This window comes from Lontra canadensis, unplaced genomic scaffold (assembly GCF_010015895.1).
Source record: "Lontra canadensis isolate GAN:19392208 unplaced genomic scaffold, GSC_riverotter_1.0 scaffold88, whole genome shotgun sequence".
NCBI lineage: Eukaryota > Metazoa > Chordata > Mammalia > Carnivora > Mustelidae > Lontra > Lontra canadensis.
The window spans coordinates 7,344,866-7,366,214 of NW_022631082.1; the positions used below are offsets into that span (position 1 = coordinate 7,344,866).

The following is a 21,349-nucleotide window of genomic DNA, read 5'->3' on the forward strand; positions in this document are numbered from 1 at the left end:
CTCTGACTTTAGACTCTCCAGGAACCCCGTATACTCTTCTGTACTCTACTTAACCATGTGAGCAATTTATTCAATCGTTTAAGTAAAAATATATATATATATATATTTCTTTTTCTAAAAAAAGTATTTATTTGACAGACAGAGATCACAAGTAGGCAGAGAGGCAGGCAGAGAGAGAGAGAGGAAGAAACAGGCTCCCCACTGTGCAGAGAGCCCGATGCGGGGCTCAATCCCAGGACCCTGAGATCACAACCTGAGCTGAAGGCAGAGGCTTAACCCACTGAGCCACCCTGGCGCCCCAAAAGTATATATATTTTTTTCTTAAATGATGCAGAGGTGATCCCTTTCCAGACAGATGGTCACTTCCCAGTGGAGGTGAGGGGGTCGGGAGAGGCACATGTGCACCCCACCCTGCTCTAGTGCTGGTGCCTGCTCTGTTCCCCACCCATTAGGGGTCCAGTGGGCAGCTTGGTGATGTCCTGGGGAACCAGAGTGTAGTGATAGCAGGCTTCTAGAAACTTTCTCCCTGCCCTCAGATAGCCTGGCAGTCCAGGATGGAGCCTGGTACAGCATCTGGAGGGGAAGACATTCAACTATCTTGTGAACAGGCCCCACCACACCCTTGCATGTCCCACCTAAACTTTGGGGTGGACTTGGCCTCGTACCTCTGCTCCAGTTCCCCCAGGTAGGACCACGGCCTGGATGGCTCGTGCATGCACCTGGCTGAGAGGGGCATGGGAGCCCACGACACCCTGCTTGGATTCAAACTTGGAGCTCCCCATCCTCTGGCAAAGAATTTTGCCTCTGAGCCTTAGTTTCCCCATCTGTAAAGTGGGAATAATACCTGTGAACTGTCAGAGGGCAATTGTGAACATTAAGTTAGGTAATATACATAGGTACACACGTGTGTAGACCAGCCTGGAACACAATGTATTCATTAAGTGTTAACTCCTTTAAAGGGGAGGGGGCGCGCAGAGGATGAGGAGAAGCCAAAATCTCCCACTACTAGTCCTCCTGATCCCCTAACCCCAGGCAGGCACCCTAAATCCCTCTACAAAAATGGTTCCGACCCCTTGGCCACAGCTCCGGCCCAGCTCTTCAGGGCTCCTCTCACCCCACGGCGAGTGCACAGTACCATCCCCTGACCCCGCACCGGCCTTGGGCGACGCACCCTCTGTCCCCCGACCCCCACGGAACCACAGCAGTCTCCTGAACCCTCCTGTGTGCTCCCACCAGGACTGCAGGCCTGATCGGAGTCCTTAATCTCGGTAAGGCCCTGAGCCCCGCACGGCTTCCACCCGGCGGGAGGCTCGAACCCGCTTCCCGCGTGCGGACGGGGCGGGCCCCCGGCGGCGGTTGCCCGGCAACTTGCTGTTTGTTAGCGCGGGGGGCGGGGCCGGCGCGCGCGGTGACTCACCGCGGCGTGATGCGGCCGGGCATCGCGCCCGGCAGCCTGGCAGGCGGCCCGGCTTCTGCCGGCCCCCGCGGCTGGAGGGGCCCGGCGGCGGGGGCGTCCCAGCCCCCAAGTGGGTGCCCGCGGCCCATGGGGAAGCGGCGGAGCAAGGCCCCAGCTCTCGGGTTCGGTTCGAATTCCGACCCAGCTTTTCACTGTCGGTCTGTGACTGACGCGCTCGTTGCCTCAGTTTGCTCATCGGTAAAATGGAGGCGACATTGCAGGATTCAGTAACCCACCAGGGGTGCACAAGGCAGCTGGCATTATTACCCAGTTACACTCCAGGACAGCAGCTGTGGTATCCCCGACTCGGTTTGATCTCCTGTGTCTCTGGGCAAATTCCATAATCTCATGGAGCCTCAGTTTCCCCACCTTAAAAGGATGTGGCAAGAATTCTCTCCCTCCCGAGTGGTTTGAGGATCTAGGAATCAATAGTGAGACAGCGGCTGGCACATCTCAGTACCGGGGGTCTGCCCCCTTCCAAGGAATGGAAGGAGTGTAGGAAGTTTTCTCCGTGGTCTGAGCCCTCTCTGGAGGGCAAGGAGGTCAGCGTAGGGCGGGTGCCTATGGAAATGGGTGTGGGTCACAGGCCTGCTGTAGGATGGCATGGACGCTGCTGCAGAGGCCCCCATCCCGAAGCGGGAGCTGGCAGCACCTGCCGCAGGCGGGCAGAGGGGGGCCTGGGCGTGAGTCACTGCCCAGCAATGAGGCGTGAGTCATGCAGGGCGGGGTCCCCCAGCAGCCCCCCCCCCCAGCCGCTCCCACAAAGGCTCTTTGAGAAGAGCTTCCCACCCCCTCCTCTGGTCCTTTAGGCCCTCTGGAGGTTGGGATGTGAGGCCAAGACCCTGATGGGCTGCCCCCAGGAGCCCTGCCTGGCCAGGGAGGCCAGTCTGTGGAGACAGCCTGTTTCCGCCATGTCTGTGAGAAGTGACTGTGGGCAGCGGGGTGTCCCCTTGGGAATGGGGTTCCAGGCCGCCTGAGTCACTCCAGGGACAACAGTGGGTCACATGCACACTGTGGACAAACTGAGTCAGGCCGTCTGGTAAGGCCGGCAGGCAGGGGCCCTTGGACTCAGGCTTTGTGGAAACCCCAGGAAGAGCCATCCTTCCCGCTCCCCTCCTTCCCTTGCTTGGGAGCCTACAGCTCAGGGAATCCTCTGGCAGGAAAAGGGGTGCTGTGGGCACATCTGGCCTCCTTTCCCCCCCTTCACCACCTCTCCCCCTAGTCTTCCCCGCTTGCCTACCATGGGGCCTTCTCCCCACCTTAGCTATCCTCAACCTAAGGAGAGTGAGGCACTCTGCAGTGTTGGGTCCCAGAATTCACAGGGGTCACGCACTCAGTCAAGATGAAACTTTTGTTTTTTTTGTTTTTTTGGTTTTTTTACAGATTTTATTTTTAAGTAATCTCTACGCCCAACGCAGGGCTTGAATGTACAACCCCAAGATCCAGAGTCACATGCTCTACCGACTGTGCCAGACAGACACCCCGAAACACTTTTTAGAAGCGTTTATTGAGATAAAATTCACATGTCCTATATTGTCCTATTCAAAGTATACAATTTGGTGTTTTTAATGGAGTCACAGAAATGTGCAGCCACCACTACAATCAATTTAATTTTAAAAAAAAATTTTTAAGGGTGCCTGGGTGGCTCAGTGGGTTAAGCCTCTGCCTTTGGCTCAGGTCATGATCTCAGGGTCCTGGGATCAAGCCCCGCGCATCGGGAATCTCTGCTCAGCAGGGAGCCTGCTTCCTCCTTTCTCTCCGCCTACTTGTGATTTCTCTCTGTCAAATAAATAAATAAAATCTTAAAAAAAAATTTTTTTTTAAAAAGGGGCAACTGGGTGGCTCAGTGGGTTAAAGCCTCTGCCTTCGGCTCAGGTCATGATCCAGGGTCCTGGGATCGAGCCCCGCATCGGGCTCTCTGCTCAGCGGGGAGCTTGCTTCCTCCTCTCTCTCTGCCTGCCTCTCTGCCTCCTTGTGATCTCTCTCTCTCTCTCTGTCATTAATAAGATTTTATTTATTTATTTGACAGAGAAAGAGAGAGATCACAAGGAGGCAGAGAGGCAGGCAGGGGGCAGGAGCAGACTCCCCACTGAGCAGAGAGCCTGATGCGGGACTCGATCCCAAGACCCTGGGATCAGGACCTGAGCTGAAGGCAGAGGCTTAACCCACTGAGCCACCCAGGCGCCAAAATATTTTATTTTTATGTCATCTCTCCACCCAACCGGGGCTCAAACCCACAACCCCAAGATCAGGAGTCACAAGCTCCACTGACTGAGCCATCCAGGTGCCCCCCAAAATATCAACATGTTAAATAAATACAGGATCTGATAGGGCTGGTATTAGGGAGATGCGAGAGAGGGGAGTCATAAGTGGGCAAAATCAGGTTTTGCCTAGACCCGAGCCTTCCGGGGAGCTTACCACTGGTCACACGGGGCTATGGAGATGTGTCTTAAGTGTGGATTATTTTTTTTCCTTAAAGAATGTAAACCGGGGCCACCTGGCTGGCCGAAGTCAGTGGAGCCCTCAACTCTTGATCTCGGGGTTGTGAGTTCAGGCCACACGTTGGGTTGTAGAGATGACATTTCAAAAAAAAAAAAAAAGAATATAAACAATTTCATTATTTTTTATTTGATTATATGTCAAAATTATACTGTTTTGGATCTGTTAGTCTAGATGAAATACATTATTAACATTCATTTCACCTCTTCTCTTTTTTTTTAATGTGGCTACTAAAAGTTTTTTAAAAATCACACGTGTGGCAGCTCACATTTGTGGTTTGCAGGAGCCTTCTGCTGTCTACCCATTTCCTTCCCTCTCGGGGACTTCTTCAGCAGCTGCCTGATCACACCACAGACACCAAGTTGCCCAGTCAAACCAACTTCCCCAGTCATCACTGTCCTCCATCTCTGGGTAGCACCTGTCACTGACACCTGTCACCTTTCTTACTTTTTTTTTTTTTTTTAAGATTTTATTTATTTATTTGACGGAGAGAGCACAAGCAGGAGGAGCAGCAGGCAGAGGGAGAGGGAGACGCAGGCTCCCCCCAGAGCAGGGACTCCCATGCACGGCTCGATCCCAAGACCCTGGGATCATGACCTGAGCCGAAGGCCGACACTTAGCCGACAGAGCCACCCAGGCCTCCCTCCTTGGTCTCTTCTGCCTCGGCCTCAGGACACTATGTTCTCTTGGTGTCCCTCATCCTCTTCAGTCCTCTTTGTGAAATGCCTCCCAAGTGCTATCCTCCCCAGGCATAGCTTTGGGCACCGTGTATTTATGGCCCTTCTCTGAATGCCTTCCCCAGAGTGCCCCTGCCACAGGGGCCTCCGACTCTCCCCACCCCAGCGGACCCCCACCTTTCCTCCTTGGTTCCTCACCCCCACACTTGGTCCATCCCTCAGCCCTGTCGGCCCCAGTTCCCGAAGCTGTCCACTCCCACCTCTCCCCCAGGGCCCCCTTAGTCCGGTCCCATGTATTTCCTCCTGGACAGCCACACTTGTATCTCCACCAACCCTCTGCTTCCAACCTTGTATCCTTGGCAAGGTGCTTGAGCTGGTGTACGTGACCTCGTGTTCTTGTTTATAACCTCCCAAAGACTCTGCTTTTTCGTGATTCAGGCAGTGGCTGCACAGATCTATTTATTTATCAAAGCTCATAGTTTGTATAAAGGCTGAATTTTACTCTCTGTAAATTCTACCTCAAGAAACTGAACTAAAAATAAAAACCCTCCAAATCTTCCTGTCTTACTTAAATCTAAACTCCTCTGTGGCCGTTGTGTCCCTGCATGACCCCACCTCCCCCAGGAGCCTTCCCTGATTGCACCCTGTCCTGCAGGCTGGCCCCCAGGCCTCCGCTGCACTCATGTGCGCCTCCAGCTCTCTAAAAACTCCTTCTTACAACTAGCTAGCTCTGTGACCGTGGCAGGCGGGTGCCACGTCTATGTTGTTCCTCAGCGTGCCAGGAACATGGTAATTATCAATACATCGATGCAACAGATACTGTCTGAGACTCTACTCTGGTGCCACAATGACCAAGACAAAGCTTCCTGCCCCAAAGGAACAGACACCTGAGTGCAAGAGACAGACGACAAATGAGATATGCGGTAAAACATACAGTGTGGTCAAAGGTGATAGAGTGATGGAAAAGATAGGGCAGGATAAAGCAAGGGGGTGTGATCTGAAACAGGCAGGAAAGATGTCACCGAGGAGGTGACATTTGAGCAGAGACCTGAGGGAGGCAGCCTAGTGGGGTATCCGGGGGAAGAGAGTCTCTCCCAGAGGGAACAGCCAGTGCAAAGACCCTGAGACCAGACTATGTCGGGTGTGTCTGAGCAACAGGGACCCATGTACCCAGAGCAGAGTGAGCAAGGAAAGGAGTGGGGGGAGAGAGGGTGGCGGGGGTGGGACAGGATTGAGTGTGCAGGGCAGTGGTGAGCACTGGAGCTAGGTCTGAGTGAAATGGGAGCCATGGAGAATTCTGAGCAGAGGAGGGACACGACCTAATTCTGGGGTTCCCAGGTGCCCTCGGGCTGCCGTGGGTGGACCAGACTGTATGAGGTTGGGGCAGGAGAGCAGGGAGGTGGTGGCTGCATGGGACCGGGGAGAGACTTGGTGGGGGCCCCAGAGCACTTAGGAGGGACAGGAACTGAAGGTGTTCATGGGCACATTTCGTTAAGAAAGGTTTTGGCCCCAGCAGCTGGAATGATAGAGCTGCCATTTCCGGGGACCTAGAAGATGGCTGGAGAAGTTGGTTCACGGTTGGAAGGAAAAACTCCTGCCCGGGGCCTCGTCCAGACTGTCCCTGTCCAGGCTCTGGTGGTGCACAAAGGAAGGTGTCCTGAGTGTGCAAGCTACACACCCTCCATCTCTGGGCACCAGCGGCCACCACCCAAGACCCTGTTGACCTGGCAGGCGCATCCATGGCCACAACCTTGTGGATCTCTTGGGGCTGGGGCTCTGAGCCCTCCTGGCTGAGCAGGGCCTTCTGGCTCACACCCCCACCTGGCCCACATCCGAGTCTCTAAGGAGACTCCTGAGTGGACAGAAGGTGACATGGGGTGGGAAATATCTCAGGGGGAGGTTCAAGAAGAGCCGCTGCTGAGTCACAGCCGTGGGTCCCCTATGAGTCAGCACTGGCAGGGGCCCCAGGAACTGGGGGCTGGGGTTGGGCTGGGGAGGGCAGTTCCCACACCCAGAGGAACCAAGCGGTTGGGGCACTGGGGCTTCCCCCACTGCCTCTCCCATCCTGTGCGGGGCTCCGGGGGATATTCAGAGGACTCTGGGGAGAGGAAGTGGGGAAGGGGGGGCCTGACCACTAGACTGGGCTCCTGGAATCCTTTCCCAGTCTGACCCAGTTCAGGAATGCAGAGGCTGCCCGCCCAACAAACATGTTGCAGCAAGGAGTAGAGCTAGCCATTAAGAGGGACCACGTGCCAGGGCGCCGTTTGCGGGGACCTCAGTTCCTGGGGGGTTCTATTTAAGAAGAGCTCCTTCCTTCTGGGCCAGCTGGATTTTGGCAATGGAGGTTCCAGCCTGGGGGGTAGGATGCAGGCGCAGTCCCCAGCCGCTGAGAAGTAAGGGGTGTGGGAGGCGACGGGAGCTCCCGGCCCTCCCTCACGAGGAGAGGGCTCTGGAGTCTGCTGCCCCCTGCTGGTGGCCTCGGGAAGCTTAGCTTAGAGTTGCTGGAGCGCTTCTTCAGGCCAACCCTGGAAGAAAGGAGATGGCGACATCTCGCCCAGGATGGTGGCTCTGCTGCCTCTGGGCTGTGCCACCTGGGGCAAAGGACAATATTCACTTCGTTGGCTCGCCAGGAAGAGTCTGAATTGATTGTCAATGAATGAATGAATATTGTATATTCCTTCTCAGTTAGGGGAGGGGAGCGCTAGGGAGATGACCCCACCCACTAAGGCCCAATCACTATTTACTCTCATCCTCTTCTTTGCATGCCTTCCCTCTCAGGGGGAGTTAGGGATAGAGTGGGGCTGACACCCTAGAAGCCTTTTGTGGGGGGACTGCCTAGAGCCATCCACCCGCCTGGGCCAGCTGGAGCTTGGCTTTCTGGGCTGAGACCTGAGGAAGGGGGCAGGGTGTGGGGAGGTGGACCTGTCAAGGGGAGAGCCAGGCAGGGCTGTCTTGGGGGACAGAATGGGGAAGGGGATGGCCAGGTAGAGCGGGGCCATGGCCCAACAAGGGTTAAAGCCTGGGCCTGAGTGGGGTGCAGGAAGGTTTCTCTGGCCCCCAGTCAGACTGGGATGGGGAATAAATAAACAGAATGAGAAATTTGTCAGCTCAGCCCTGGCCAATGGGAGGCCACTTGGCTCCACAGTCTGCCCTGAGGTGACCTCCTTCCACCAGCCACCAGCCATCGTGGCCACAGCAGGCAGGGACTGTGTGTGTGTTGGGGAGTTTATGGGGCTATGGGCATGTGGCTTCCTGGATGGAGCCTCAGCAAGTGTCCATTTCCCACTGGGGGTGCTTGAGTACCTGGGGAGGGAATGGGGGGCTCCATGTAGGCATCTCCAAGAGATCAGGGGAGCCCCGATGTGTGTACAACTTCTGAGTTAACTTCCTGTATGTGGCCTGTGTATCTGGCCTGTGTATGTGCCTATGCCAGATGGCCGCAGGGACACATGTCCCCAAGAGTCTCTGTATTTCCCGTGTCCTTATGCCCCCTCCCACCCCGTGGTGCTGGGGACCTGCCTGGTGGGTTTCGTGGGGATGAGCATTGGTTCGATGAATTCTAGCGTATCTCTCTGCCCTTTGTACAGGAGTATTGTGCATATTCTTGTGTGTCTGTGTGCCTGACATGTCTCTGTTCTGTGTATGTCCATGCGTGTTCAAGTATTGCGCACTGGGGTGTTCCCATGACTGTGCACCTGGTAGGTGGGGAGCTAGGATGGTTTTGTGTGTATCCCTGTCTATCTTGTGGTATGTGCTCTTGTCCGTGTGTGTGTGTGTGTACACGTGCACGCGCGCGCTCGGAGGCCATCACTGCCAGGTGAAGTCTGTGCACGTGCCTGTCAGTATTTTGTGTGTCCGTCCCTGCCACTCCAACACCCCCGCCCCCCGTGTATTTCAATTCTGACAACAATCCTCTCAGTAATGTGTCTGCATTTTGCATGTGTCTATGTGCTCCCTGGGTCTGTGTGTGTAGCTAGGTTTTATGGATATCCTCGTGTGGCCGGTACCCCAGTGTCCTTACATGTCCTGACATCCCCTCCCATGGGTATGTGTCTGGAAACCCCTTGCACACCCTTCCCTGTTTTTGTGGTCCGCGTGCCTTTGTGCGCGTGTGCTCCCCGTGCGCCTTTGAGGTCTACGTGCGTCTGGGTCCCTGCGTGTGCCCGCTTGCGCCCCCGTGTCCCCCGCGCGGGCCCCGGGATCTGCGTCCTGACGCCCCGTGGGCATCCCCGCGTGCGTCCCGGTGCGCCTGGCGGGAGGCCTCAGGACACACACGGCCGCCGCGGGACCGACCGCCCGGCACGGCGCGGGGAGGAGGGAGGGGGCGGCGGCGGCGGCGGGGAGCGCGGGCACGTCACCGAGACAGACAGGCAGGCGGGCGGGAGGGAGGCGGCGGCCGCGGGTTCGAGCCGGCGCCGGAGCCCCGCGGCCCCCTCCCCCGGCCCGCGGTCTGCCCCCCTCCCCGCCCCCCGCCCAGCACCGAAGCCGCCGAAATGCAATTTCCCGTGCAGGCGCCTCGACTCAGGGGGCTTTTCCGGGCTGGTTTGGAAAGCAGAGGGGCAACGCGGCGGCGGCCCAAAACGAGGTGAGCGCGGGCGCCTGGCGGGCGGGGGTGCCGCGCGCGGGGAGGGGGCGCGGCGGGGCGGGGCGGCGGCGGGACCCGGCTGCGGCCCCCTCGCGCACCTGCTCGCGTCCCGGGGGCTGGCGCCCCGGCCTCTGCGGCCCGGCCCTCCATTGTTGCGGAGGCTGGAGAAGGGGGGCGGGGAGGGCCCGGCGGCATCTCTGCGTCTAGCCTTCCCCGAGAAGGGGAGCGGGGAAGGCCAAATCCCCCAAAGAGGACAGGCCCTCTAGTCCCCGGGGCGGGGGAGGGGAGGGGAGGCCGAGAAGCTCCTGCGGGGCGGGGACGCATGATGAGGGGCTTAGGGGACGCGGAGCACGGGCCGCCCGGCACCTGACGGGGAGGCCACGGGGCCGGGCGGCGGCGAGCTTTGTTCTTGGGGGAGCCGAGCGGGTGGGGGCCTTGGATATCCAGGGCTGGGAGAGGCTCCGGCCCGGCGCGCGCGTTCGGAAAGGCGGCCCCGGCCAAGTTCACGGGCGCGCGGGCCTGCGCGGGCCCTTCGGAGATCGATCTCGGCGGGGGCCTGGCTAGGGCCTGGCTGTGGCCGTGGCTCTGGGGCTGTAGCGGCGAAGCCTGCAGGAGCCTCAGCGCCCTCCGAGGGCTCCCCGCCGTCCTGTCATTACCGGCGGCGGCTGCAGGGTATTTACTGGGGCCGAGGTTTGCTAACAGGAACACGCCCTCCAAAACTAGCCATAGAAAGGAAAAATGGCCCAGAATCCCACTGCTGAGGAGACCTTTTAAAGCGACAGGACCCCTTTCACAGGGACTTCGCCCTGGAGGGCATGCCGAGGGTGCGGGATGAAGATCTCTCATTGGCTGATAGGAGCTAAGAAGCGGCCCCCTTGCACCCCAGTGCAGTTCATCCCCCCCATCTCCTTTCCCACCCATTCCCCGCTGCCCCGGACAACTCACAGATAGATTTACGGAGCCACGGCTAGACACTCCCAAATCCCAAAGTCTCCCAATACACACTTTATACGTGGACAAGCATCATCCCCGTTATTACATCACCTGCAGGAATGCTCATACACACGCTCGCACACATAGTCCCTCACAATAAGACTGCCACGTGGGCGCATGCATCACCCACAATGACAAGGACATCCAGGGCTGACAGCTGGAAAACTGCTACATTGAAAAATGCGGCCGCCACAGACGGTGGCCACAGTGTAGACACAGCCTTGCACCTAACCCGGACACACACATGGCTCTCTACTGCACATGCGGAGCACTTGCTGTTGCACGGGCACCCAAGGGCTGTCACCCAGGGTCACTGTGACTACCACAAATATATGAAATGCCCAGACACGGGGGTAGATAGATACCATTATCCACAAGGACTGGCATCCATGTGCCTGCCTGAGCAGGGACCTACCGTCACCACTGTCACCCAGGCACCCGAATACCCAACACATACACATTGATGCTACGAGGCCCGTACAGATGCTGACTTCAGGTCATTGTAATCGTCACATACACACCTATACCCCCTATAGCACAATTGCACATGAGGACACATGATTGCCCATGGTAAAACTGACCTCCTAGACACCCATTATAACAATCACCCAATGCAGATATGAATAGTCTATCAGTAACTATACCTATAGTCACTTACCCTAACACTTGATTATACTCCTGGACACCTACCATCATGCCAGCACACAGACAGAATATCGCATGCACGATGGCACACAGACCCACAGGCAAATGACAGGCACAGGCAGAAATGCACAGTCGCCTGGATGGCCAGAAACCCCACACTTGTTTACTGAGCATCTGCTATGTACCGGGTCCTGTTCTAGCACCGGGGATGCCAGAGATCAAAATCCCTGCCCTCCTGGAGCTGGCATTTTAGGGAGAGGAATGGAGGGCACCACAATCAGGTAACACACAGACGACAGTCACCCACAGTGACACTGACAGACGCCAGACGCCCACACACCCTGGCTCACGCATCGACCTGCAATTACCCACAATTAGCCTGACACACACCCACAGTCACACTGACATCCACACACAAACAGAAGCCCACGGGAGTGCCGACACTTGTGCCAACACAGAGACACCGCTGGCGCCGAGACAGGCACCCGCTCTAGTGCACACCCACCTGGATACACAGACACCCGCAGAAGCCCCAGAATAGCCCACCCGAGCAGCGTGGAACCCAAGCCCACTGCAGCCCCCCGGTGACAGGTCCGTTGGTAGCTGCTGCCTGTGTTATGGTAGATGGAGTCCATCTGGACCCAGACCCAGGGTCCCCTGCTCTGTGAACCTCAGCAGAAGTGTCTGAATTTCCCATCAACCTGCCCAAGGCCCCTCTGCAAGCCCAACCCTAGCCCTGAAGCAGCCTGAGCCTTCTTGCCTCCCCCACGCCTGGCCCCATATCTGCTGGCCTTGGGACAGAAACTCAGGCTCCCAGCCCACTGGGTGGCCTCAGGTCTTGGGACAGATGAACCCCTTGGCAGAGGACCCCACCTGAAAGGCCAGGCAGCTGGAGAGGAAGCCCGGAGGGTAGCATGGGGAAGACAGGCGGGAACCTGAGAGGCCATGGAGATAGCAGGGAAAGGAGGAGCCCCCTCCCCTACACAGCCTGGGCCATCCGTTGGACCCCAGCTGGGGAACCCCAGGTGCACTTTTGTTACACATTCCATCATGGCCTCTTTGTCTGCCAGGCCCTCCCCAGCTCCTCCTGCTTGTCCCCACCAATGTCTATCCACACACACAAGGGCACACACCCGGGTCACTTGCACACTGGGACATACATCCAGGGGCATGCACACAGGAACACATGCATGAACATATATCCAGGGACACACAGGGTGCCAGACACCTTCTGGAAGCTCTGTGTCTCTGACCTCATGCCCCTGCTCCCTGTTCTTCAACTTGACAGCAGAGCTGCCTCCTTCTATCGTCTCCCCATCTGGCTCCACTGGACCTCTCACCTCCAACTCTGACCCCTAGACCCACGCCAGCTGCCTTGCCTTGCCTTCCCGGAGCGCAGGGTGAGCATGAGGGTGGGGGCAGGTCAATGTGGCTTCTGGATGGCTCCCCTCATGCCATGACTCCCAACCCCCTGCCTAGACAAATCCTCCCAAGCTGGGATGTGGCGGAGTGTGTGTATGTTGCGGGGGGGGGGGTACCCCAAGGACTAAGGAGTAGGATAGAGCAGAATAGAGCTAAAAGGCCCTGAAGAGTGTTCCTCCCTTGCACCAGGGCCTGGGGGTAGGAGGAAACAGCTCGGCACCCCCATGCTGGGCTTCAGAGTCAAATGGAAACCGGGTTGGCCTTCCAGAAGGGTGGTAGGATGCCTGACAGGAAGAACAGTCAGCCTCCCCTCTCCTCCTTCCCAACGGCCCCAAGTCCAGAGAGTGAGATGCAGACAGAGGCCATCCTTCACCAAGGGCCAGCCCCAGACATGGAGGGGACAGGCTGACAGACACAGATCAGGTGTAGAGGCAGACACACACAGACAGACCCAGACAGCCAGAGATATGAGCACACCCAGGGCGGGAGACCCAAATACTGGTTCATGAAGTCCAGTCAGACTCAGACAGACATGGAGGGCAAGGGCAGAAGGCTGCACTGACCACTGCAGACAAAGGCAGACAGCCAGACCCCTAGAAGGCGGGTAGGGACTGCGGGGTTTCCTCCCAGACCTTCCTTTAGCTGGAAACCTTATCTTCTTATCCTAGTCCAGACCCTGTAGACCAGATACCCTCTGATGGTTCTTCCCTTGACTGAGGTCAACCCTTCTAGAGACTTCTCTCCTCGGTAGGTCAAGGTCAGAGCCCTCAAAGAAGCAAGCCAGAGAGGAGGCACAGAAGGAAAAGGATGTCTTTTCTTTTTTTTTTTTTTTTTAAGATTTTATTTATTTATTTGACAGAGAAAGATCACAAGTAGGCAGAGAGACAGGCAGAGAGAGAGGGGGAAGCAAGCTCCCCACCAAAAGCAGAGAGCCCGATATGGGGCTCGATCCCAGGACCTTGAGCTCATGACCTGAGCCGAAAGCAGAGGCTCAACCCACTGAGCCACCCAGGCGCCCCAGGAAAAGGATGTCTCGAGGAGTTCCCCACCAATGTGGCCAGTACCTCATGCCCAATGACCCCTCCTTCTAGCTTTACAGTCATCACAAAGTTCTGTTCCAAACTCTCAGAGCCTGACTATCCTCATTGATAAAATGGGTATCCTAATAATAGAGTGATGTATGTAAAACTTTATTGTTATTATTTTTTAAAGATTTTATTTATTTATTTGACAGACAGAGATCACAAGTAGGCAGAGAGGCAGGCAGAGAGAGAGAGGAGGAAGCAGGCTCCCTGCTGAGCAGAGAGCCCAATACGGGGCTCGATCCTAGGACCCTGGGATCATGACCAGAGCCGAAGGCAGAGGTTTTAACCCACTGAGCCACGCAGGCGCCCCTGTAAAACATTATTATAACCCTGCCCTCCTAAACTACCCTTCTCCCTAAGAGTTCTAGGCATTCTGGTCTTTAGGACTTGGATCTTCAAGGCGGGAGACCCCACATGCTCCCTTAGAAGGACCTAGATATTCTGAGCCTGGCAAAGGGGAGTCCTCACCCCATCGCCTGAATGGAGCCCTGTGGGCTGGTTTGATGGGCCGCGGGGGAGCACTCTCTACCCTGAACTCCAGACAAGTGTGGGAACATGACTGGACCCCTGCCCAGGGGCCAGAGGGTGAGCTCTGGGGAAGGGGCTTCATGAGGTAAGGGAATTCCATGGGGAGCGAATGTTTAGGGGTTCCGGCTCCACAGGTTTCTGATTTGGGGACAGGTCCCATCAAGGCGGACCTTAGGGGCATTGGGCTTCAAGGGAGTGGCCCTGGGGACTCCGTGGGACTCTAGGCAGGCAGGATTCAGAGGCGGTTTCTGAGGAGCGGTGTTCAGTGGCCTTAGGTGCTCCTGAGGCCCGCAGTGTGTGGAGAAGGGATGGGTTCTGATGGCGGGGTCTGGGGGCTTTTGAAGATGGGCTTAGAGGGCTGGTTTTTTTGTGTTTTTTGGTTTTTTTTTTTTAAGATTTTATTTATTTATCTGACAGATCACAAGTAGGCAGAGAGGCAGGCAGAGAGAGAGGAAGGGAAGCAGGCTCCCTGCCAAGAAGAGAGCCCGATGTGGGGCTCGATCCCAAGACCCTGGGATCATGACCCGAGCCGAAGGAAGAGGCTTTAATCCACTGAGCCACCCAGGCACCCCTAGAGGGCTGTTTTATGAAGGTTGAGTTGGGGGCGGGCTTCATGGGAGTCTGTCCGGGCGGGCTTTAAAAGACGGGTCCTCAGAACCGGCCACCTGTGGGTGGGCGTTCAGGGCCAGGTTTTAGGGAAGGGCCTGGCTCCGTGGCTTCCGAGGGGCCTGTCTCTGTGGGCAGGCTCTGGGTGGGGATCTTGGGGACCCGGCTTGGAGAGTTGTGCCGGTTCAATCTGCCTCCGCCAGGGGGCGTTTTGGGGTTAAGCTCAGCACACTTGGGATCCCTGATCCGTTTTAGGGTTACTCCAGGGGGTTCCTTTAGGACTTAATATTCCCCAGGGAAGTGGGAAGGGACTGGAAATTTGAAGGCCCCTCCCCAGGCAATCCTTGGGGGTCCCCAGACCCAGGTGGGGGCGGCCTTTCCTGAGACTGCGTGCCGGGTGGGGGGGGACCCTAAGGGACAGGCGCCCAAATCAGTGGGCCCCTGGAAGGAGGGACTTGGGGCCCCGTTTTACAGGTGAGGGAATAGAGGGGCAGCATCTTCGCGTAGTCGGAGTTCGAGCAGGGATTTGACAGACGCCTATGTTGAAGCCCGAGGGTGAGCAACCCTGTACCCCTACATCAAGAGGGCAGCACCCCCCCGTCCCCGCCACCCGCGTTGCTGTTTGCATGGGCGCTAACCTCAGAAGGGCCTGAATTAAGGTGTCAAGACTCTCCAGGCTGCCAGTAGTTGTCCGCTCTAGTCCTCTGGCTTCTCCCTGGTCCTGTGGGCAAGTAGACCCTGGGGAGGGCCAGACAGTAGCCCCACTGCTGGCCGGGCATTTGCACAGGGGAACAACTCCCCCCCTCCCGTTGTTGTGATTCATAAACAGTAGTGCCAGAACACTGAGACTCACGGAAGGTATTACATTGTATTAAAATGACTTGTTTATCTCTTTGTTGCATCGATGTCCTGGGGGCAATAACCGCCAGGCAGCCAGACGTCTCGGGGCCACTAGCAATCTCTCCTTTGCCTCTCACTAGCAGAGCCCTTTGGCCTCAGACTCTCAAACTGACACGTAGAAGTAATCTGCACTTTCTAGGGCCGTTTTGAAGATGATTTGAGTAAATGTATCAAAAAGCAAGCCCGGTGCCCAGTGCTGCTACATATGTGTAGCAAAGGCTACAGAAATATCTACAGTAATTACTATTTATATTTTATCTTGTGCTTTTTCCAGGTCCTGGAGCAGACAGGTCCTGCTTGCTGACTTACTGAGTCAATAGGTTCCTCCCTCCCTCCTCTCTCCTTCCCCATGTTATCCCTATCTAGGTTTTCTACCCCTCCTCCCCCAGTCTTGGCCCCCTGGAGAAGTTGCCAAGGGTTTGGGGGAACATTCAACCTGTCGGTGAGTTTGGGCAGCTCAGACAAACCATCGACCGTTGAGTGGACCCCGAGGCCTGGAACTGCCATCCACCCATCATAACCCCTACCTTCCAGATCTGGGGGGCCAGGATATCTCCCAGATCCAACCTGAGCATCCCCTTTTTTAAGGCCACAGTGAAGGTCACAATCAACATTCATTGTTGTCGGTGGGTTGTGAGGACGGAGGCTAGACCCACCGAGGGATGAATGTCACTGTGGCTGGGCCGGACACAGCCAGAGGGGAATGGGCTAGGGAACAAGACTCACTCATACAGTGCTCTGATCTCAGCCTCTCACCCCTTGGGGGAGCTGGCATTTGGGATCCTGATGGACACAGGCCTGATTTGGGGGATAAGTCCTTGGGTGTGTGTTGGGGGGGTTAGTTTGGAGGGCAGATCACAAGTTCAGGGTTGGGCATCTGAAAAATCTTTCTGAGGGGGTGGTGAGCCCTGTTCCTAGAGGGTTCAGTAAAGGTTTCTTGAATGAATGAATGGATGGATGGATGGATGGATGGATGGGGGGTGGGCAGGCAGCATAACTCCTCTTCTCTGTATCCAAGTCCTGGGCCCAGCTTCTTTCCTCTCCTTGCCCAGGACCCACAGACCCCTACTTTACCCTCGACTCCCTGGCCACTTAACACCTTGGTGTCCCACTGATCCCTCCATCTGCCAGTCTGCCCCACCTGGGTAACTCCTGGAGATCTCATTTGATGGGGTGAGGAATGAGGCACTGATGAGTGCTGGGAGCCCCACCCTTAGCCCAGCCTGTGTCTCTGCTCCCCCCCCCCTTAATGTTTTGTCTCACCTCCTGTCTACCTTAGGGCCAGCACCTAGCCCTGGGGTCTATGGTAACTGAATGGGGGAGACAGGCTTTTGTGTTTGTGTTTGTGAATAAGTGTGGGCAGGAGGCCTTATACCTCAGTGAGTTCATCCATTAAATGGGTGCTCTGCTGAGATAATGGGTGTGAAAGCTCCCTGAGGGAGACCTGAGCTAGGGGCCTTAATCCTTGTCCTTTCCCCCACAATGAGCCAGGCACCATCCCCCTTCCTGAGACAACTGGAGCATCTGTAGCTCCCCCCTTCCCCAAAGAGCCCAGGGGCACCTGGCTCCTCCCCCAGCCCAAGGGAAGGAAGAAAGAAGTTACTAAGTTACTGACTACATCAATGCTTGTCTTTGGGGTGGGGGTGTGGAAGCCTGTGGGGCAGGAGTGGCAGGCCTCACAGGCCTCCTCCAAAGAGGTGAAGGCAGGGGTAGCCCTCCCAAAGCCCTTTGGGGATGTGTGCCTCCCAATTGCAGGTGCCCCCTGCAGACTGTCCTGTCACCCCCCGTTGCCCCCAGCCCACCCAGAAACCATGCATCCCCCTCACAGGTGCCTTTATGGGGGAGCAGCAGCAAGCCCCCCTGTGACAATAAGGAACCTCCCACAGCCTGCTCCTCCCCCTTCACACCCCCTTGGAGGTATAAGGAGGGAACTGACAGCCCAGACTCCAAGGCTCCAGAGAGGGGAAGGGAGGGGCAGAGAGGAAGGGGTAGAAAGACGAGCTTTGGGGAGGCAGGGTTTATTTCTCTCTGCCCCCTCTGCCTGGCACGCGTTGCCCAGCTATGGGAACCTTTGACCTATGGACAGATTACCTGGGTTTGGCACGCCTGGTGGGGGCTCTGCGTGGGGAAGAGGAGCCTGAAACCAGGCTGGACCCCCAGCCACAGCCAACTCCAGGAGCAGAGGGTCAGAGACCCAGCCTGGAATCGTCACCAGCTCCTGAACGCCTGTGCTCCTTCTGCAAACACAACGGCGAGTCCCGGGCCATCTATCAGTCCCACGTGCTCAAGGATGAGGCGGGCCGCGTGCTGTGTCCCATCCTGCGTGACTATGTGTGCCCCCAGTGCGGTGCCACGCGTGACCGTGCCCACACACGCCGTTTCTGCCCGCTCACTGGCCAGGGCTACACCTCTGTCTACAGCTACACCACTCGCAACTCAGCTGGCAAGAAGGTGTCCCGGCCTGACAAGGCAAGGATGCAGGATCCAGGGCATCGTCGAGGCGGCGCAGGAGCTGCAGCGTGTGCAGGTGGCTGGGGGACCTGGTGTGGGGGGGGGCCAGCCCTGGGCTTGTGGCTAAGACCTTGGGGTTAGTGAAGTAGGATTAACCCCTGTGCCCACTTTAGGGGGGCGGGTAGAAAATGAGTGTAGAAAACTTAGCACAATATTCTAGAAATGTTGCCCCGTGTGAATAAGCTAGAGCTGGGATTAATGTGTGGCCTTGGGCAGGGGACCTCTCTGGGTCCATGGGGAAGTTGCTGTCTTTTTCCAGGTATGGGTGCTCTGTTGGGAGGCTATGAGGACTTGTGACAGGATCTGTGGTTAGGGAAAGCAGGGGCTCCAGTCTTGCTTGGCACTTAGGAGCTGTGCAGCCTGAGAGAAGTTCTCAGCCTCTCTGAACCCATTTCCTCAAGTTCCTCCTTTGTTCACTCATTAGCCAAATGGCATGTGTGTGTTTTGTGCCAAGTGCTGGGCTGTGCCAGCAGTGGAAAAGGGTAGAAGGGAGAATGGCAGTTAGAACACTGTGATGAGTGCTGAATGGAGGAGTCTAAAGAAAGCACCTGATCCAGATGAAGGGGTCCCAGAGGGCTTCCTGGAGAAAGTGACTTCTGGAAGTCTAATTCGGTTTAATGGAGTGGGAGAAGTGAGGCCCAGGCACTGGGGCTTGTTCAGGAACTTGGTGAAATTCAGTGTATCTGGAACAAAAAGTGTCTGTATGTGTGGAAGAGAGGGAGGGGTCAGAGATTTGGGGGACAGGAGAAAAGTCTATAGGTCTTGGACTTGGGAACTAGGGAACCACGGAAGGGGCACGACGAGGTCTGCATGTTAGAGTGTGTTCGACCTTGGCTGACTGGTTGGACTGCGGGGACAGATTTAAGAGTGTTGGAAGGCAGAACACTAGTCCTCCAGGCAGAGGTGTCCATGGCAGCAAGGAGGGAGAGAGGCCTGGCACCTGGGGAAATGTGTGTTTGGAGAGGAACACTGTGAGCTCACTGTGTGTGCATCAGCTGGGGGCGGGGGGAGCTGCGGTCTGGCTCTCCCCGCCCGGCTTGGCCCACCGTGTGGGGTCACCCGGTCTCCTCAAATGTGGATTCCAGTTGTGCACGTCCTCTGCAAGTCTGGGTGGGGCCCCAGGACCTGCATTTCGAACTAACCAGCTCCCGGCCACGTGGAAAGGCCAGGGAGCAGGGAGGCTGCAGGCTTTGAGTAGTTGGAGCGAACATGGTATTGTAGATGCGAAAGGCCTCAGCTCCTGTGGGGTTTTAAAACAGAAATTGTTTTAGCAACTTTGTCTTTGCAGAAATCAGCCAACAGGGGAGGTGGGCCTGACTGCGCCTTATTCCTGCCCTTTTGGGTGCCCTGTGTGGGTACAGCCTCCCCATCCGAGTGTGAGCTCCCTGAGGGAGGTGACTGGGCGGGACGACCCCACCCTCACCCCCGGCAGCTGTGCCGCGAACATTTGTTGGATGAATTGAGTGCCTCCACAAGTAGATACTCTTCCCCCAAGAGACTCAGTGAAGCCCACCTGGGAGGTGGGGGAAGCTGAAGGGACATAGAGATGATGGTCTCAGAGCCTTCTTTTTTCTCTTAAGTTGGAGGGAACAGGAAAGTTCCCTTCCCCAGGCATGGAGGGTGGGGTGGAGCAGCTCTCACCACCATCCTGGTAGGCCCGCCTTCTGTAATGTTCTGGGTCTAACAAATCTGGGGTTCCTGGAGCCCTGCGGCCGCAAGGGGGCAGCACAGCCAGCCAGAGTTAAGAGTTTCTGTGCTTTGTGTCCGGCTGGGGATCCCACCCTGGGCTGGCCCGGCCTGGAGTGTCACACGGTTGCTATTCCAGGAGAGGCCTCCAGGTGGCGCCAGAGCCCCAACAGTTCTAAAGTTTTAACCTGTCCTTTGGGAGCACTGAATCATACCCTATTACTGTCTTTCTCCTTTTCCCCTCCACTTTTAAAAATCCAGGTTCCAAAGGTGCTGGGAAATCAGCTGGATCTTCGCCCTCTTCCTGCTGCCCCTCCACTTCTGCCTAGGAGACTGGTGCAGGGAGGATGGAGATGCTGCCTTCCCCTGGTGTGGGGACCCAGGCTCCATGGAGGATGTATTTTTGGGGAAGATCCACCTTGCAAGGACCTGGCCCTGGGCCCTTGCCCCAGCCTGGAGGCCTGGTAAGAGAGCAGGGCCTGGGAGCACAGCTGAAAGCGCCCCCATGAGGAAGGAGGTGTCCCTCAGATCCCCTGGCCCTCCCTCCCCAGCACTGGGCGCCCAGTCAGCACTCAATAAATGCTTACGAATGGATCAGCGGAGTAGGCCAGGTCTTGGGATGAGGTAGCGTGGACAGCTCCAGAGGGTCTGGGGCACTGCTCTTCTATCCTCGTTGCACTCATCAGCCCCCCACATGTTACTCTGACCCCCACTTTCCCCACCTGTTACCTGGATTTTGGTTCATCCTGGAGCACTGGGTGAGCTGCTTTATGCTGAGAAATGGAAGTGGGCACCACAGGGGGACTGTGGGGTTTTGCGGGGTCACCCCAGCCCAGCACTTCTGAGCATGGCACTCGCCACTAGGTTAGCCCATGAAGCCATTTCTATGACGTCTGGTATTTTCAAACTCCCTTCCAGCCATCCCTCACACAACGACATGCCACATGGGTAGAATTCTCCACACTGGAGGTGGGGGCCTGATCTGAGAGGGGATCTGAGAGACAATTAGACCGAGCCCTCCCTCCCTCCTCCCTCAAATCATCCTGACCAAAGAGGCCCTCAGTGAATGATAAGATCCTCACAGATGCCGCAGCAACCAGGGCCATGGAGCCACATGCCAGACCCTTCAGATAAAGGGAAGGACTGGGCGGGGGGAGGGCAAGGCTAGGCAAAGAATGGAATATGTCCTGGGGGGTTGGGCCAGCCAAGACCTCGGGCAGGAGGCACCATGGAGGTGATCTGGCTCTGCTTGGGCAGAAATGGGAAGGAGATGGAGACTATCACCTCCCAGGCAGTGTGATCCAGCTCTCCCAGGCCAGGGCTGTGCTTGTGGGAATCCTCCAGAGGGCAGCAGGTGGCAAGTGTCTGTTCAAATTCTTCCCCAAGCCAAGGGCTGGCCTGGGGACCCGGCCTCCATCCGTAGTAGCCCACACTGTCTCCCAGTGGGAGTAGGATTTGGACTTTGGAGGACCCTCTGGCCTTGGCTTTTGGACTTGAACTGGGTCCTGAGGCCACCCAAGGAGGAGGACTGGGGTGAGCTGGGGATGGGAGACAACCCTTGAAGATAGCCTATTGCCCAGGGGAGGGGAGGAAGAGAAAGACAGAGGAGGGCTCCTTAGCAGCCCTAAGAGTTTCTAACTGAGTTAGGGGACACAACATCCCAGTTTTCCCCCAGCTGTTTGCAAGTGCTGATTGTATACGCCAGAGCCGCTGGGGTTAGAGACCCAGGGAACCAGGAGAACGGGCATGTCCTGGC

At 56.8% G+C, this 21,349-nt stretch overlaps 1 protein-coding gene across 1 annotated transcript; it reads left to right on the forward strand.

Annotated features, from left to right (window-relative positions):
• The first annotated feature begins 1,426 nt into the window (after positions 1-1,426).
• NANOS3 (nanos C2HC-type zinc finger 3) lies at positions 1,427-20,187 on the forward strand. Its single transcript, XM_032883479.1, has 4 exons — positions 1,427-1,578; positions 9,099-9,217; positions 17,483-17,923; positions 19,855-20,187. Exons 1-4 carry the CDS (start codon positions 1,427-1,429, stop codon positions 19,920-19,922), a joined length of 780 nt encoding a protein of 259 aa, XP_032739370.1. The 3' UTR covers positions 19,923-20,187.
• Positions 20,188-21,349: the final 1,162 nt, after the last annotated feature.

Coding starts and splice junctions, on each gene's coding strand:
- NANOS3 (XM_032883479.1), top strand. CDS start 1,427: ATGCGGCCGGGCATCGCGCCCGGCAGCCTGGCAGGCGGCCCGGCTTCT. Junction 9,218..17,482: donor CGGCGGCGGCCCAAAACGAG/GTGAGCGCGGGC, acceptor ACCTATGGACAG/ATTACCTGGGTTTGGCACGC. Junction 17,924..19,854: donor AGGAGCTGCAGCGTGTGCAG/GTGGCTGGGGGA, acceptor TTAAAAATCCAG/GTTCCAAAGGTGCTGGGAAA.